This window comes from Acomys russatus, chromosome 2, assembly GCF_903995435.1.
Source record: "Acomys russatus chromosome 2, mAcoRus1.1, whole genome shotgun sequence".
Classification (NCBI taxonomy): Eukaryota; Metazoa; Chordata; class Mammalia; order Rodentia; family Muridae; genus Acomys; species Acomys russatus.
Window position 1 is genome coordinate 94409140 of NC_067138.1, and position 16910 is coordinate 94426049.

At 42.2% G+C, this 16910-nt stretch overlaps 1 protein-coding gene across 1 annotated transcript in view; it reads left to right on the forward strand.

The window, feature by feature from the left end:
- Focad (focadhesin) overlaps positions 1-16910 on the forward strand; it is a 282156-nt gene that overhangs the window by 223398 nt on the left and 41848 nt on the right. Inside the window, exons 24-27 of the mRNA XM_051164051.1 lie at positions 1863-1971; positions 5049-5165; positions 7453-7691; positions 11538-11627. Coding sequence (XP_051020008.1) covers positions 1863-1971; positions 5049-5165; positions 7453-7691; positions 11538-11627 — 555 coding nt within the window. The remainder of the gene's footprint in view (positions 1-1862; positions 1972-5048; positions 5166-7452; positions 7692-11537; positions 11628-16910) is intronic.

Sequence of the window (16910 nt, forward strand, 5' to 3'; positions counted from 1 at the left end):
TAGAAAACTATCATTTGAATTAAATAACAGGACAACACTCAATGCACGTCATCTAAAAGCAGTTCTTTATCCCCCTTCCTGTCTTATCTGCGTCAACCAAGTCATATTACAATGTCACTCTAAGACTGCTAGCTGTGCTATAGCGGGATGAGGGAGCGGGGGAGCCATGATGCCAAAAGCTGCCATATGTTATGTGGGAGTAAAGGACACTTGTGACCTGGCATAGGGGGAGCTGGTCCCACACACTGCTGTTTCAGAAGAGGCCTTTGCATTCTTCAGGGCCTTTTCATATAGCATTTAGTTCTGTTTTGGAGATAAAACAATACATTTAAATCAGCTGAAAATGACATTGAAGAATATAGCTTGAGAAATGCTATGTCAGAGGATGGAGTAAGATGAAGAGGAAGGAAACTTAGAAATACAAGCTTGGGTTTCTAAGTTGCACAAGGTGATAATGGCCATGATGGGGAGAGCTGAAAATCAGTCCAAGTATCAGCAGAGAAGTTATTGGCACTTTGTAAAGGATTTATCTGTCTGTGTGCCTTTTTTCCCCCCTTCAAGACAGGGTTTCTCTGTGTAGCCTTGCCTGTCCTGGACTTTCTTTGTAGACCAGGCTGGCCTTGAACTCACAGCGATCCACCTGCCTCTGCCTCCCTGAGTGCTGGGATTAAAGGCATGCGCCACTGCCCCAGCTGGATTTATCTCTATTTTATTTTGTTTTGCCTATTTTCTGGACAGGGATCACCAAGTGTCCTTGCCTGTCCTGGAACTCACTATGTAGATCATGATGACCTTGAACTCACAGCAATCCACCTGCCTCTGCCTCCTGAGTGCTGGGACTAAAGGTGTGCACCACCACACCTCGCTAATATGTTGTTATTTTGTATGTACAATTGTTTTATCTGCATATATATGTATGCCATGTGTGTGCCTGGTACCCATGGAGTTTCGAAGAGTGTTAGATTCTTGAGAGTGGAGTTACTGATGGTTGAAAGATACTGTCTTGGTTAGGCTTTCTTTTCTTTTCTTTTCTTTTCTTTTTAAGGAATGGCTTTTTAAATTTTTTAAAAGATTTATTTACTTATTATTTATACAGTATTCTGCCCGCATGTGTGCCTGCATACCAGAAGAGGGCACCAGATCTCATTATAGATGGTTGTGAGCCACCTTGTGGTTGCTGGGAATTGAACTCGGGACCTTTGGAAGAACAGACAGTGCTCTTAACCTCTGAGTCATTTCTCCAGCCCTAGTTAGGGTTTCTATTGCTGTGAAGAGACACCATGACCACGGGAACTCTTATAAAGGAAAACATTTAATTGAGGCTGGCTTACAGGGTCCGAGGCTTAGTCCAATATTCTCATGGTGGCAAACATGGGGGCACACAGGCAGACATGGTGTTGGAGAGGTAACTGAGAGCTCTACATCTCGTTACGCAGGCAGGCAGCAGGTAGAGAGAATGACACTGGGCCTGGCTTGAGCTTCTGAAACCTCAAAGTTGCCCCGTGCCCTGCCCTGCCCGCTAGCCACCCCCATATCCCTACATGTGGGGGCCCATGACACAGTCCTTCAACAAGGCCACACCTTCGATAATGCCACCCTATGAATCTATGGGGGCCATTTTCATTCAGAATACCACAGCCACCATATGGGTGCTGGGCACTGAACCCAAGATTTGTGCAAGAACAAGTGCTCTAACCACTGTGCCATCTTTCCTGCCCTTCGTACCTGAATCTTTCTTATTTTAACTAGCTTTGTGCTAGAATGGAGGTGCTTGTCCACTCTGTCTGCTCTCCCATGGCAATGCTTCTCTCTTGTCTTCTAAGTCCTCTCTTGGAATTGTTGTTGTTGTTGTTTTACCGTAGGGAGAGTCCAGTGGTCAAGGGCAATGCACTGTTGGCCTTAAGCAGCCTTGCCGTCGTGGTGTCGAAGCACGAAGCCAGCCTGTCCTCAGATTCTGATGGAGTCCTGGAGGTGAGTTGGGAGGACTTATGGCATGTGGGCTTTGGTTCCACCGCTTTAGTCCTGAGTTAGGTGGCCTGGGGCTGGGTTTTCGAGGCTAAATTCTGTGACTGCATCATCAGATCCTGCTGTTGGATGAGGCCTCCTGTGAGCCCCACTGTCTACTGAAGCGCTCTTTTTCTGTTCTGCTTCCTCCACTGTAGTTAAGTGATCATTTCCATTTGAAGGTACCAATTTTATGAAACAGGATCTGTCTTATTGTGCTTACATCACTAGTAACCAATCTTAGAAGGTTAACCAGGCTTACAGGACATGAACAATGCTGTCAAAAAATGATAAATAAGCTCTGTTTACACACTGAAAAAATTGTACTTTGCATTTTAATTGTAGATGTCAATGATAAAGTGCCTATTCGTTTTTGCAAGGCATTTATTTCTTAATTAAACATGTGGCAGGCTCGCCAATATTCATTTCCAATGTACTTTTTCAAATAACTCATATCTGTCAAAATAAAAAGGCATAGATTTGTTCTTGTTTTAAGTTTTATTATCTGTTAGTTATCATTATCTAGATAGGATGTGGCTCGAGCAGTTAAAACAAAACAAAACAAAACAAAACAAAAAAAAACAAAACAGCCTATGTGTAGTGATCTCCACATTCAGAACCTGTTTTCTCATCTATTAGATGGAATGACAGCTCTTCCCAGATAATAGTACTGTAAAATGTGAATGAATATGTGCATGCACGCATGCACACACACAGACACACACACACACACACACACACATACATACACACATACACACAGAGAAACATACACACAGACATACATACAGACACACAAAGACATACACACACAGAGACATACACACAGACATACATACAGACACACAAAGACACACACACACACACACACATACACACACATACACACACAGTCTCATGACAGCAGGTAAATACTAAGCTCTCAGTAACACTAAACATCATTAACATCACCATCTCCATCTTAGAGAAGTGTTTCACGAGCCATTTGTCCTCTGTTTTGTCTTCATTTGGTTTGTGTGGATTCTAAGATAGGTTCTCACTATGTGGCCCATGCTAGCCTCCAACTGACTATCCTGTCATTTGCATAGGCTCTGGGATTATAGCTATTCCCACCATGCCTGGCTCTGTACTCTTCTTTCATGGTTCTTTTCTGGATGTAAAGAAATATAATTCCCACCCATTAAAAGAAGAAGAACGGAAAGTGCGTGACATTTGGAAAGCCTTGGCGTTGAAGACAAAGCTAAAGGCTGGGTTTAGCCAAGAGAAATGTAGCCTCTGACACAGTGCTATTGAAGTGTCTCAGTAGACCATCTCCACCTGGGTCATTTTTGGCCTTGTATCCACCATTTACAATTTAGATTCACAGAGTCCTATGCCCAACAACACAGCCTCACCTGAGCATGTAATTAATCTCCAAATAATAATGGAGAAGGGAGACTTATCCAAAGGGCGTTGTTGAAGTAGGTGGGTTTAGGAACAGCCCAGTGAATCAAGGCAACTACCCTCGGGGGTGGGAGTATGTGTCTACCTCTTCTTGTAGGGCACCACGTAGTGCCTTCTCTCCCATGGGTGATTTTGGTGAGACACATCCTGGTAGAAGGAAAGATGAGCATGGCCTGTTCAAACCACTGCTGGACCAAGGTCGGTGAGGACGTCTATCCTTGAAGTGAAGAGTCAGGAGCAAAACCCCTTGTATTGGCTAAGTGCAGGTCTTCCAACATTGTATCAACAGAGTTACCATCCACTCCCTCCCTCTATTAAAACTCACAACCCCCTCAGTGAGCCGGAACCTCTGCAGTCAGCTCTTTGCTTAGTCCTGCTGTAATTCTTCTGCTCTTCTCACTTTTAGTAAATCTATATTCTTTCACTATTACTCTGTGCCTTGCCTAATTTGATGTTGGAGACACAAATAATCTGGATAATCATATCTAGTGACACTGTCACCATTAGGCAGAAGAATCTACTGTGAGGCAGGAGCTACAGATATACATTATGTGTAGAGAGGGAATGAGGCACAGGTCATTACATGAATGGTAGAAGTATAATGTGTCAACATTCAACTATTTAACTTTGAACCCAGAGTTTTGTTTTGATAATGAGAAAGATAAGGAAATGTTTCATTTCATTGAAAGAGCCATGGAATACTTGCACAAAGGCTACATACTAACTAGATCTGTATCTGTTAAGTTCATAAGCTTATGCATTTTATAGGATCCCTTTTCTTGGGAGGGGGTAAATATGGTGAAATGAAGTTGTGAAGTTAATTTGCCCCATAATCACTGGGGATATAACTCAGAGTTGAAGTTCTAGATTCTCATATTCTTTATCTCCTATTTCCAATCTTATCAAACGTAGAAGCCATCCAGGATAAGAATGGGGCTTTGCTATTATTTTTATTGACCTTTCCTATGGCCATTTTTTAATGCAAAGTCTAGATCTCATTATTTGATTAAAGTTGAACATGTGTGACCAGTAACAAAAGATCTTAAGATGTATGTTTTTGACCCCCATGGCTATGGGTGATTTTTATAACCAAGTTTTCTCTTTAGTGAGTGGAATTTTTAAAGTAATTTGTTCATTAGTTAGGTGAATGTGGTTATGATACATGATGGGCAGCCTTATGTAATAGTAACCAGAAATGCTAGAGGTGTTGGTCAAACGGTTGCAGGCTGATTGGCTGCTCTGTGAACTGGTAAGTCACAAAGCTGGGAAATTTTAAATTTCTCTTTTGTGCTTCTTCCCTGTGTATTTTACTTACATCACAGTTCACTGGACAGAGGAAAGCAGAGTCTATCCTGTTGTAGCCTCTGCCTTCCCGCTTCTGATAAGTCTTGAATAAAATGTCCTCGTGCTCTTGTTGGAGCACAGGTAAGGACGTACATTGTCAACTCTGTTCACTTCCTGTAGTAGAAACAGATAAAGTTTACTGTTGATGATAGTGTTTCACTCTTTAACAAAAAGATGACTGTACTCTCGATGTCAACATAAGGTTTAGATTTGTTCTGTTTTTTCTACTATCATTTCATGTTCTTCATCATTTACAGGTTCAACCTAATTTCCTTCCAGTGAAAGAGTGGGTTTCCATGGTGCTTGATACTCTGCTGGTCATTGTGGACAGCCACTACCACCCCAGAGGACAACTCTTCTCATGTTTTTACCATGTAAGTGCAAGAAATGTAAATGACCAGCATCACCAAGGGGGGACTCTCCTGACATCCATGGTTCTCATGAGAACTATGACATGTGCAGTAATTTCTGGACCTGGCTGTAGGTTAGGTGTGTGTGTGTATGTGTGTGAAGAAAGACTTGTGTGTAGGCCCATATTTCATTTAATTGATTTAGGATGTGTCCCAAGTACCAAAAATATGAAAGCGATTGAGTTGTGTTTTTTTTGTTGTTGTTTTGTTTTGTTTTTTTCCTCCTGATATGTAGTCAGGATCAAGGGCTATGATTGTAGGATTTCTTTAAATATATTTGATCTTTTTTGTCCTTATTCATAAAATGAAAAGAACAAAAGCATCCTCTGCAATAACTGGAGGCCTCATACCACCCCTTGGTTTTGTGACTATTGACTTGGCAGTTTACCATCAGCATTCTTGTTTTCCTTACTTGTGAAATAAAAGTAGAAATCCTTTGCCATGCTTTTCTGACTTACCAAAGATTGTGAAGGTAAAATTTAAATTGTGTAAAGATGTTGTGTTTTGAAAACAGAAAAATTCTCTGTAAATACCAAGTAGTCTTGTTGGCCATGTGAAAAATAACTGCCACCCACATCTCTCTGTCTTCACGGCTCCTGAGGACTGAGCAACGTGACCTGCGCATCTTGTTCTCTTGTGCCCCTGTTGAGGTTGTGGGACTGCTTTACTCTTGCAATAGTGTGGAACGGTTTGGTTTGGTCCTATCAGTGTCTGTTGTTTAGGGAATTACAGAGGTCACGGGACAGTCAGCTGAACGCCCGAGTTCAGTTGTTTAAGAAAAATGCAGCACAGATCTTGAACTGTTGCTAAGATAATGGATTTAGCCCCAAATCCATTGCTGATGGGCTTCTCTGTAAATACTCTGTTCATCTTGCCCTGCCCCTGTGAGGACAAGGTATGTATTGATCTGGAGCTTAGGGTCCAATGCTAGATTTTAACTACAATTGCAGACAAAAAAAAAAAAAAAAAAGATAATGCAGAATTACATTGGAAGTTAGATTTTGTACAGAGAAGGAATCTCTTGGTGCTGGTTTGCACAACTTGTTTTGAAGCTTGCACAGTCACTGTGTGAGTCAGACGTTCACTGGAACAAGACACCGTGTGAGATCTCCTAGTCATTGTGCTTAGTCCTTACGAAGCAATAAGACAGCCTCTTTAATGGCCAGTTCAGAATTGCCTCTTACCTTTTTTATTCTTTTTACATTGTTACTCATTTTAAAGACTTATTTCAAAAGTCACTTCCTTTAGTTCCTGTGTCCTAGTAGCTGAAGACTTCTGAGTAACATCATTTGAAAACATTATATTAGCTTCCAGTATAATGTCCTACGTGCCTGAGTTTTATAAAGTACTAGGGTGTAGGGAGCACATAGACATAGAATTAAAACACACTGTGGCGTGCTTTGACTGCCCGGGACAAGTCCGCCTTTATGGCATGTCTGAGAACCCGAGATGGACAGTAGTGAGGATGATAAAGAGCCTTTCCTCTCGACTTGCTACACGTTTATAAGTGGATAGCATGTGTGCTGGAGCGCGCTGGCGTGGGGCTCTTGCAGATGCCACTCATGCTCAGCTACCCTGTCATTTTATTATGGGATTCGTTTCTCTTCCCATAATTACATATCGGACAGCACATGTAGAGCCCTCTGGTTCCTTCTGAATAGCTGGTCATTGCTTTGTAACCAGAAGCTTTTAGGATTTCAACTTCCCTCTTAATTAAAAGGAATTAACCCCCTGTAGAAAATAATCCATCTATTGGATTGTGTTGCCACCAAAAAATTTGGGAGATGTGCCAATAGATCCTTGTGCTAGACTTCCACCTGTTCCTCTGTAGTAAACTTTAAAGTCTTGTCTCCCCCGCCCTTTTCGGAGTAAGTCCTAGCTTTCTGGACAATTGTAATGTGGCTTTTCTAAGTTCACACAGCTTTACTTTTGGCTTTCCTATTATATGCATGTGGACTTTTAAAAACATTGAAAGTGTTTGAGTTTGTATAGTGACAGTGTGCACAACCTCTAAACACAGGCATTTAGAATTCCATCTTTGAAACTTAAGAGGACATTACTGATTACTCGGTAGTCCATGGCTCCTTGACTGAAAGCAGGGTGTGTAATAAACACATTTAGATTCTCCTTTTTGTCTGTAGGGCAGATGTGGGAGAAGCCTGTATTGCTGTAGCACTCATGTGATGGGTGTGCATCCTGCATGTTTTAAGCAAGAGGCTAACCTCCGTTTTCTTTCTTTGCCGCATTTCAGAAGTCCTATTCTGGTGAGAACACCGCAAGTGCTATTGCACGCTCTGCTGCCGCCACGGCCTTGTCCCTCCTCGTGCCTGTTTTCATTATCTCTTGCAAAGAGAAGGTTGAGGAAATCCTGAGCATGCTGACTGCCAGGTTACCTGGGAAACCAAGTGCTGACGAATCTCAAGCCGTGCAAATCCACATGGGCCTTGCTTTGGGGATGTTCCTCTCTCGCTTGTGTGAAGAGAAACTCAGGTACAGTTGATTGAAGCATTGCGGTGTTTCTTCTTCGTGATTTGGGTGATGGAGCACATGCAGGTACCTAAACACTGCATCTGAGCAGTGTGTGCTTGCTAAACTTCTTGAGATGGCTGACTTGATTGTTTATTCTCCTATATGGTGCATCCGGCTGCCTAAAATACCATCGTGTGCATTTTGCTATGCTTTACGGTAATTACTCAGGTGTCCGGTTACTTGAAAACCATCTCAGACTGAGATAGAAGGCCTAAGTGCATATTTATGGTTAATAGGCATTAACAAAAGTCTTAGAGCTGTAAGTAAAGGAAAACTTCTCTCCGCCTTCATTGTTGATTTTTTTTTTTATTGACATCTCCATACATTGGGAGGAAACAACTGGGGAGCCCCCTGTAGTGGAGCTGAAGTCTGAAAAGGCATTTTAATTACCAAGTAAAACAGTAGAAAATAGTAAATTTTTCTGGTGTCTCTGCTCTAAAAGAAATAGGCCAGTAGGAACCAGGGATTGTTACATGTTGCTGACTACACCATCAAGACCCAGGGCCCAAGACAAGAAGAATGCTATTAGGCAAAGTTAATATCTGCAGGTACTCAGGGCCAGATATAATGGTGCACACCTTTAATCCCATAACTCAGGAGGCAGATCTCTGATCTTAAGGCCAGCCTGGTCTACACAGGACACTCAGGGTTACATAGACAGATCGTGATTTAAAAAACAAAACAATCAAACAAATGAATCCACCAGTATTCTGAGTGACTTAGCTGTGGAAGACTTCCTGGTGTCCTTGCCCAGGAGTCTCTGTACGTGCAAATTCAAGTAAGAGAGACAGAGGCGGAAGGCAACCTGGGACTGAGGGACAAGTGTGGATCATTATGGGATTTTCCAGGCAGCATGAATAAATTAACCCCCAATGCAAACCCTGAGCATTATAAAGCCAGTGTAGCACCTTATCCCAAGTTAGTGAACAAATGAGCCACAGCCAGGATGGGACGAAGTGAGCTGACTAGAATTGAACTGCCAGGGCTCATTTTTAGACGTAAAAACATGCTGCTTGAAAACATACCACAAGAGAGCCTGAACACAGATGGCGAGGAGCACGCATTTGTAGCACAGCAGCAAAAGGGAAAATCACTTTGAAGCCTTAAGCTTTTACAAAACACTTTCTGTTCTATCAGACACACGAGGAATGGAAGAGTCGATTCCCAAGCAAACGCTCGTTCTTTGTTCACGTCTAGTGCTGGGCCTCTAGAATATTCTGGGCATGTCTCGTTTTCATTTGCAGACACTGTGCCAGTCATTCCACTTGTCTGACAGATGTTTCCAGAAGCTAAAGATGTCCTCTTGAAATACAGCATTCCCAAGAGCAATAGCAATCTCCCCCCCAACACAATAGTGTTTGTTTAAGATAAGTAAATTATAAATACAAACTTACTAGTTTCGAGCATTTTAGATGCTGCATAATACCATCCAGTTCATCCACTGCTTGCTTTTGAATCACTAATTGCTATCAACCAGGAAGTATAAAGACATCATACAGAGCTAGATGTTTCTCCTTATTCCCTATATCTAGTGCAGAAAGATGGGGCTGAAGTTGAAGCCGCTACCACTAACTATTCACAGCAACCAAGTACTCATGTTAGACTGCACTACGAGCAACCTGGATGCATGCAATTATAAGGTTTAATATAACACACAGGGGAAGAACCCAAGCATGAACAAAACTAAAGCAGATTAATTGATGTTTAGGAAAACTCGCCCGTTTAGTGCAATTTTCCATCTGGGTCTTTCATATTCCACTTACTCCATTCACCAATCATGCCAGCAGCCTAAAAATGAGCAATCAAACTGAATAAAGCACCCAGTATAAAATGCACAGATTAGGACTTTTCTTTTTGTTGTTGTTTTTCTACAGTACAGCTTAGGGGCTGGAGAGATTTCTCAGTAGCTACAGGTGCTTGCTGCTTTTCTAAACCACTCAAGTTTGGTATCTAGTACCTTGTTTAGCTCACAGACACCTGTAACTCTAGCTCCAGGGCCTCGAATGTTCCCAACATCTCAGGGAACCTACACTCATGTGCACATACTCCTACATAGGCACCGTACACAGATAGAAAATTAAAAACAAAATGATTCTTAAAAATATAATTAAACATAGGGGTTGCAGAGGTAACTCAGTAGTTAAGATCACGGCCGCTCTTCCAGTGGGCTGGAATTTGATTACCCAGCATCTGTAAGCCCAGTCCCAGAGGATCCAATGCCCTTTTCTGGCTTCTTTGGGCACCAGGCACACACATGGTACATAGACAGACATGCCGGCAAAATACTGACAAATAAGATAAAATAAAAATAATGTAAAATAAAGCTGTTTGGCAAGAGCTTCTGGCTCGAATCGGGTAGGAACGTGAAGCACCCGTTAGAGACCAGACATCAGTAGTACATCGTTCTCAGAGTAGGCCCTCCCCCCCGAAAGGCTCATCTCCATCAGTTTGGCTCATGATTGTCCTGAGCTTGAATTCCTATCTAGGATTATTCAGGAAGGTTCATTATACCAGGTCTCTTGCCTCTGTCATAACCTCTAGAGGACGTAAGTGTGATCTCAGTATGAGAGTGTTTATACTTTATTAATAAGAATAACTCTAAAGCAACTTACTCATTTAATGGCCCCATAAACCCCATTGTATGTGTGTGTGTGTCTGTCTGTCTGTCTGTCTGTCTGTCAGCCCACCCAAGCATCTCTCATGTTACACTGTCATCCACATATACAATCACCGCTGCAGCCTGGGGTTGGAAGCAGTTACTTAAAGTGCTCTCTGGCTGCTTGGTATTCGTGGGCTGCATTCCATCCAGCATGACCGAGGATGAAGATATGGAGCTGAGCTTTATGGGCCCTGCGTAATAAAATATGAGTGAGAAAGCCCATGGCTTTGCCTGACAGAGCCAGAGAGCCCCTAGCTAAGTTTTCTTTTCCTATCGAGTCTTAATTCTCACTAAGACAATTATCGGAGCCAATTGTTATATAGAAGCAGAAAAATGGAGGGCTGGAGAATTTCCCTTCAAAGACTATACAGTTAAAGGAATGAGGCTGACTGACAACCCATACAACTGAGACATGAAATCACAAGCTGTGTCCCTCCTAAGACAGAGATTTGGGGTAAAAAATAGCTATATTAATAATTTTATTCAGTTTGCTTCAAAAGTATCACCTCTACATTCTTAGAAATATTTGAAATTTTGTACTTCAGTGATTTACAAAGAGAAAAATACAAAGAGAAAAAGAAAGGGAGCTTTAGGATCTTTATTGTTTATAATTGGTTACATTATTCAAAGCCTTATTACTGCATAATTTTTCACAGTTCCCCTGTGTACAAAATGAGCTTATCTGAGTCACCAATATTGTTACTTCTTTTTTTTTTAATATATAAAGGAATGCTAAAATTTCAAATTCTCAGTAGACATTGACAGAAAAAGACTTTATTTGAAACACTTTGACTTTTTTAATTAATGTACTTACTTGTGTATACATGTGTGTGGGCAGCATGCTGTGGTGTGCATGTGGTGATCGGAAGATAATTTGTGGCAATCATTTGTCTCCTTACATTATGTCAGTTCTGGGGCTCAAACTCAGGTCGTCAGGCTCAATGAATGTGTGAGCAAAGCACCCTTCCCTGTCAAGCTATCTCGCTGGACCCGAACTCATTGTGTTTTATAGTACTGGGGATGAAATCCTAGGTCTTGTGCCTGCTGGGCACACACTCTAGCACTGAACCTCACACTCCCAGGCATGCCGTGAACTCTGAACAGTTGAGTGATTGCTAGTAATGCGTTGTCCCTGTCTCTTTACCTAGTGACATGTCCGGCCAGCAGATGAACCTTCTTCTGATGAAATCCTTGGATGCTCTGGAAAACTGCTGTTTCGACCCCAGTCTTGAATACAAGTATGTCGGCTCCATTCATAGGCAGCGCTTAGGGTTTGCTTGCTACTTGTAGCAAGCCTCGGATGCTATGGTAAAGAATTTGCAGAGAGTGTTCAGTATTAATTGTAGGGAATCTTGCCCTGGAAACCTCTTTGTTCTAGACTATGTCATTAGCGGACAGTTTGCCTAAATATAGAGCAGTGAGAGCCATTTTATTGCGTAATCCTCCTGTTACCAGGACTATAGTCTTGCTTTTTACTTGTCATATGAGGCATGGATCTGGTGACAAGGATGCCTCACTTAACCCTTTTTCAAGATAAGCTGAAGTTATTTGAATATGAGTGGGCAAAGAGAGCTTCTGATGATTTGAATTTCCCCATAAAACCATTGGCTGAGGAACCAGACAGGGGCTCTCAGTTTGTTTAACAGTAATAGGTCTTCCACCAACTCCCATTTGGACCTCATGCTTTTAAAATTTTTTTTTCTTTAAAACCAAATATCTTAAAATTTATGGTTTCATTCTAATATTGAAAGATAACAAAAATTAAAATTATCATAAAAGAAAATAATGTAAAACTTGAACAAGCTGTTATACATCTAACCTCTAATCTAATTTCTGTGGCTTGTATGGGTGAATAATATGGTTTTACTAGGTTTTGTGGACTATTGTCAACAAAAGTTTGCACTTTTTTCAATTTTTGTGTTTTGGATTCTCAGATTTGACTCATCTGGGGTCTGTTGTTTCTAGAAAACACAAAAGATTAGAAGTAGCAGCTTACCCTTTTCTGCTATGTGTCTGTACTCTTTTCTTGTTAGGCTCAGACTCACAGAGACTACATAAAGTAGTGAGGTAGCCACACAAAGGAAGCTTCTGGAGGGTGTTTATCACAAGCACAGTTGGTCCCTGTATGCATATAGATCGTGTCTATATGCAGGGGAAAGCTGAATAGAAACCCCAAGAATCCTCAGCGATCACGTGACACCTCTTTGGTGCGAAATGGGAAGGGAGTTTTGTGGCACTGCCGTGTCTTATGAATATAGAAAATGACTAACGAGAGGAATAAAAACATGAGTTATTGCTGAGAGCAAATGGTTGAGACTTGGCGTCTAATGTACGCATCGCTATTGTTGTCTTAGTAGTCAACAGGTACGAAGGCCACACTGCATCTTTCCTTTCTTCCTGCCCACTCTCCACTGGAGCCCAGGCTCTAGATGACAGAGCGATGTTGAAAGCTTACAGTTCAAACACTGCCAGGTCTTAGCCACCTGCTAGAGAACACCTCACATACTGTCTCCATTCATTTCCAGGGACATTTTAATGTGTGGCAGACTGGTGAGGCTAGATCTCCATGGTATAGGTGTTCACGCTTAAACGTCATGTGTCTAAGCGTATCTGACCTTAAATTTTATTTTGTGATTGAGAAGGTTCTCAGTTCCTCCTCCTTTTACTCTTTCTTGATTCTGACCTTCAGAGGAAAGAGCAGCATTTAAGAGTGGGCCTGAGCAGGGGAGCACGTGAAACACCATCTCATCCGGTAGAAAGACATTCGTCAGTCAGAGCCCAGGCTACAGGGCCACGTTTCTGATCCACCGTCCCCTCTCCCACCCAAACCGCCTCATTCTTACCATTAGCGGAGCTCAGCATTTCCTCACTCTGGGGCTTCCTGGGTGTCAGTCCTGGATGAAGCTCTTTCTGTGTCTTGGGTCCTCTGGCATCTACCCTGTGGGTGGGTTTTCACACTTGCACTTAAGGCCTAATCACAACCAAGAGAGAGCTCCAGGCAGGGCTCTTCATCACTTTGTTGTATAGCTAAAGAAAGTGAGTCCCTGAGATGACACTAGGTCAAGGTCCCATGTTTCATTAAGTTGCAGAATTAAGAAGTGGGCTAGGGTGTCAGAATGCAAAGCCGTTTTTCTTTGTCCTGTGTACTGCACTGTAGAGAACCCAGTTCAATGGGAAAAACAAAACAAAACAAAAGTTGACACTTGCTAGTATGGTGGTGTATTATTATTATTATCATTATTGACATGTAAGTGCTCCCTGCTAATTAAAAAAAAAAAGTTGTTTTTGATTTTCTGACTTAGTCCAGGCCTGAGTGTCTGGTGCATAGCATAAAGTATTCCTCTGCGCAAAGGACAGACCTCCATCCAGTGAGATAGTTAAAGCATCATTGAGACGTGGTTGAAAGATGGTCTAGGAGTGTGCCACCTCAAATGATAGAATTCTTCCAGAGTCAATCCACCACACTTCCCTGATTTAATGGCTAAGTCCCTGCAGAGAGGAACACCTGGCCTGGGGAATCTGGTCCTGTCGCTGATGTTTTGCTGCCACCTAGTGGTCACCTTTTTGCCATTGCAGTCCTGACAGCCCTAGCTGTGGTCCTGTTATCCATCAGAAGACCTGAGCTTCGGTTAATTACTATTGAGCTGTTACAAATACAATGTAACATTTAAATTGCGCTTTGTAAAGGGCAAAGAGCTACACAAATGTTAACTGTTATTAGAACTAATTATTAAACGGCTTGCTCTTATTCTGTAGGATTGCTAACAATAAGCTAGGGAATTCAAGACTCATCCGTGGTTAGCTTTAAAAGTGTCATAATATCTCAGTGGATATGGCAACACAAACATCAGAGTTGGATATTATTTCGTGATTCTTTTTTTGCTGGTGATATTTTAATATACTGTGATAAGTCAGTCAAATAAGCAATGACATACCAGAATGCAGAGTTGTGTGTGCGTGCGCGCAGTCGATGCGTACACAGGAGGGTTCTCCATCATCTGTTTTAGGATAGGGCCTCTCGATGCTCTTGAAGCCTACTGTTTTGGCTGAGATAGCCTGTCACTAATTTCCTAGGATGCAACTGTCTTCCACTTCCTCATGCTGAAGTTATGAGTGCACGTGACCATGCCCGACGCATACATGCATGCTGGGGACTAGACCCTCTTGTTTTTCCAGCACTTACTCTGACGCATTGAGCCATCTCTCAGTCCCTATGTAGAACCGTGCAGTTTAAGTTGTCTTTAGCAGCTTTAGAATTCCTATGCTAGCAATTCCAAAATCTCTATTGAATATCTGATGTTATCACTTATTTTAATTTTAGCTGTTGGAGGCACTAACCTTTACTTCCTTTTTGTTTTCAGTAGACAGATTATATGAAAATTAACTCTGCCCAAGTTATTTGTGGTGTAGATCTGGCAGAAGGTCCTAGAGTGGGTTCAATAGGTGGAAATGGTGAATTAATCATTTGGGGTAGTTTTTAAGACTCGGGACATTAAAATGTGGAAGATTTTAAATGAAAATAAATAAAGCTTTAGGAATATTTTCTAGGTGCATACTAAAAACTGGGTGAACAGACAAAAAGAAACATATTGTGGGACTTTCAGACCCTCCAGCAATGTAAATAATGACATCGGGGCTTTTTAATATTTTAAAGCCTAGGCCTTTTTGCTAGGGCAGTCTCTAGCCAGCTATCTAGCTCAACTACGACTAATTCTAGCACTAGGTCACATCCCATGGCTAGCGCTACCCTTCTGCTCCACTCTGGTCTACCTCTGTGTCTACTCGCGAGTCTGACTGGGCCTTTGCTTTTTCCTCCTAGCAACCCCCCAACCCCCATCAAGTTCTGCCCTCTGTCCACTTCCTGACCAGGTATTGGCCATAAGCTCTTTATTACCCTAATCAGCAAGTGAGGAAGGATGAATAGTTATAAAATTGAAGCCTGGTGAATGACCATAGGAACAACAACACTCCAGTAGCACTAAGCTCTCTGTGGGCTCAGCAATTAACAACTGACTATACAGTGACACACCTACACACAGTGTACCCCAACAAAACCACTTAAAAGTTAATGGATTATTTGGATAAAAAGGGAAAGGCTAAAATTCAAGATGTGTGCCAAGGGTATCTGACTTATTACAGATCTAATTAAATGTTTTATATTAGCACATGCACACGCAGAGTTATATCGTATCTTCATATGATGTAACAGTCAGCTGCCACTGCAGCCCTGTCTAGAGTTGTAACCGTGCTTTAGAACTCAGGCCTAGAAAGGCACACATCCGTTTGGAGCCTTTATGTCCATATTCCCTGTGGTGCCTCAGGAGAACTTCAGTCCAGGACACTTTGAAAAGCAGGGTCTACAAACTCGCTTGTTCATTGAGAATGATAAACCCCAATTTTCATTTGAGATTTAGGAAGAAATAATCTGTCAACATAATTACAATATGTGTCTGTCTTTACTTAGTTTGGCAAGAAACAGAAATTGAGTTTTCCTGGTTGACTCTGACACAATCACTTCAGTTTTGCTTCCAACTAAACATGGGCATCAGGACTTGTTCCTGTGTATGTGAGCATGAGTGTGTATGTTCCCTACACCTCTTTCTGTTGCCCTTAGTTACTGCGTCTACCCGGCACGCATAACACTAGTTCTTTAGCGTTCAGTGAATTCTGCATTAGTGCTTCTTGGCATCAACTTGAATGGCAGGGGCTGAAGATACTGTGGTGAGGGAAAATAAAAAAGAGTCCACTGTCACAGTCCTATGAGGTGAGAGAAGAAGTGATTCCTCAAATAAGTTCTCGCCACGATTTATCATTAAAATGGTAGGACATAACTTACTACCGGGCGCTTTGTGAGAGTTTCAGAGACGTTCCCTGCTGGCCATGCGATGTGTCCCAAGGAAGAACCGTTTGACATCTGCAGGATAAAGTAGCAATGACATAGTCAGACTGAGAACAATAGTTAAATTTGTCAAACTATGAGTCAGACTGTGTCTAGTTATGCCTTTGTCTGATTCTGTCTGTTCTACATGTGCCAATATGGAAAGATAGCCGAAAAGAAAGAAAGAAAGGAAAAGAAAGAAAGGAAGGAAGGAAGACAGACAGACAAAAACCTTTCCTGTAGAGTCCTTTAAAACAAAAGCTTTATACTAATCAAAAGTAACCTTTCTTCAGAAATGGGATTGCTCTCAAAGCAGGCAGTGCTGGGGTGCCGGGGCCCTAGGTGTCGGCTTAACAGTTGAACTTGGGAGGTTTCTGAGCTGTAACAGCCATCCAGCTTAACTGAGGGATGCTGGTGGGTTGGCTTTGCCACCCAGAGCTCCCTCCTGCTGTTTGTTATGCAACAGAAACTAGAAAAACAGTAAGTTGCCCCCCCCCTGTGTGTCGTCATGACATCGTGCAGGGCGTGAGAGGGACCGTGGACACGGCAGGTGGACTGCGGGGGGCGGGGGGGTCTAGTCCTTCTTTCTGGGTGTGCTCTCCCAAAAGCTTCCTGTAAGCTCTTGAGCACGTCGAGAACCCCA